The following is a 1,809-nucleotide window of genomic DNA, read 5'->3' as shown; positions in this document are numbered from 1 at the left end:
ATGTTTGAAGAGCATGCGAGTGCCTGTCCACACATGTGTGGCCGAGCGTCGTCCATGTGGAGCTTAGCCTGCTTTATGCACTCTCTCCGAAAATGTCAATTAGAGCCTGTTCGGCGTGGTTAGCTGGCCAGCAGCAGAGGGTGCAGAGACTGCGAGAGTTATTTCCGTTTAAGCCAAGCGACACACAATAATTTCGACAATCCTCCTCCTCCTCCTCCTTCTTCTTCTTTTTACAATGTTCGTAATTTGCGACGTGTGTTTGACAAGCAGCGAATGATGTCTGCATGTGTCGCTCGCATTGGGGGCGGCAGTGGGCGTGACGGTATTTGTTTGCCCATTATTTGCGTTGCACCGATAGCAGCAACTGTTGTCGCTGCGCTGTTGCAGTTGCTGTCAGCTGGCCAATTAGTCTAAGTGCCGCTTGTCGCTTGATAAGCCGGCGAGCGCAGCTGATAGGAAATACATGTAATTGCCGTGTGCCCCCTTGAGTTGGCTATAAAAGCGAGCCGCCCTGGCGCCAACCACAACACTGCAAAGCGTCAATCGATCTAGCGACAATGCTGCCACTGAAGATTTTGGTACTGTTCGGAGCGCTTGGCTGCCAGGCCCTGCTGCCGGACCCGACGACGACGCCCTGCCCGACGACACCCAAGGACAGCAACTTCGGCGACGATTCGCTGTGCCCCGACTTCCAGGAGCTGAGCGGCGTCATCGAAGTGAATACACTGGCGGAGCTCATACAGGCCCACTCCCAGTGCGATGCCAAGTTCCGCAAGGCCATCTCCTACTACAACACGAAGCGCTTCCAGCTGGCGATCCAGCAGCTGCAGCAGAGCGAGGCCTACGTGACGATGCTGAGAGATCTGCGCAGCGCCGGCGTCGATACCAGCGACATTGACAACATCATGGACGTCTTCGAGTGCCTGGATCAGCCGTGGCCAACATCGCCGCCGCCGCCGTACGCCAACAAGACCTGCGACTGCAAGCAGCTGCGCGGCCGCACCTTTGTGGGCGATCTTCTGGCCGCCATGCCCAATGAGGACGTGCACAACTATACGGCCGAGGCCCGGGCAAAGCACAACAACTTCGGACTCTTTGCGGACACCATCACCTCGCCGGCCTTCCAGTCGCGCCTGCGCACCAACATGGTGAGTAGTTGTTGAAGAGCGAATCTCGATGGGTTGATTTCATTGATAACACTCGACAGCTGAAGCGGGATGCCATGCGCCCGTTGCGCCTGCTGCGTCGCTATGGCTGGAATGTGCCCGAGATGCTCAGCGCTGCCCTGTCCATACTCTCCTGGTGATCGACACGGACAAATGGCAAGCACAACAATTCCACATACGTGTAAAGCTATTGTAATTGAATCTGTAGAAAAAGCTTGAAAACTTGAATAGATGAGCGCCATCAACTGCTCGGAAATTCTAGCAGAGATTGTAGTTGTTGTTGTTGTTGTTGTCGTTGTTGTTTTTTATTGATTAAACTGTGAATATGGAAGTGATGCATCGGAAATTGATATCAGCTAAGGATTCACACTCCTCCTGAACTTGATCACCTTGCCTGCTGTCTGCCTCTGTCTCAATGTATGTATATAATATAGAGAGTAATTCACATCAGCAATTCATCTCAGCTCAGCAGTAGAGAGCGCAGAGTGAGCGTGAGGAAAGAGAGCTTCCTGCTAGTCGCTCCCTCACAAATGCAAATGCTGCTCCCAGAAATAAACACATTCAGCTTGGCATAGGCAAGCTCCTTAAATACCCTAGCTTGCATAAATAACCGAGGATCGCGTCACCTTATATTCACTCACTT

General features: G+C 52.7%; 1 protein-coding gene across 1 annotated transcript; it reads left to right on the top strand.

The window, feature by feature from the left end:
• Nucleotides 1-515: 515 nt before the first annotated feature.
• LOC108654844 (uncharacterized) lies at nt 516-1,434 on the top strand. Its single transcript, XM_018106423.3, has 2 exons — nt 516-1,148; nt 1,208-1,434. Exons 1-2 carry the CDS (start codon nt 558-560, stop codon nt 1,304-1,306), a joined length of 690 nt encoding a protein of 229 aa, XP_017961912.1. The 5' UTR covers nt 516-557; the 3' UTR covers nt 1,307-1,434.
• The last annotated feature ends 375 nt before the right edge of the window (nt 1,435-1,809 follow it).

Source organism: Drosophila navojoa, chromosome 5 (assembly GCF_054131105.1).
Source record: "Drosophila navojoa isolate 15081-1374.11 chromosome 5, UAZ_NAV_1.0, whole genome shotgun sequence".
Classification (NCBI taxonomy): Eukaryota; Metazoa; Arthropoda; class Insecta; order Diptera; family Drosophilidae; genus Drosophila; species Drosophila navojoa.
The sequence above is the reverse complement of the archived record's forward strand: the minus strand, read 5'-3'. Positions and strand labels throughout refer to the sequence as shown.

Excerpts from the sequence above, each read along its gene's own strand:
- LOC108654844 (XM_018106423.3), top strand. The coding sequence starts at position 558 with ATGCTGCCACTGAAGATTTTGGTACTGTTCGGAGCGCTTGGCTGCCAG. Across the intron at positions 1,149-1,207 it reads CGCGCCTGCGCACCAACATG|CTGAAGCGGGATGCCATGCG; the intron begins GTGAGTAGTTGT and ends AACACTCGACAG.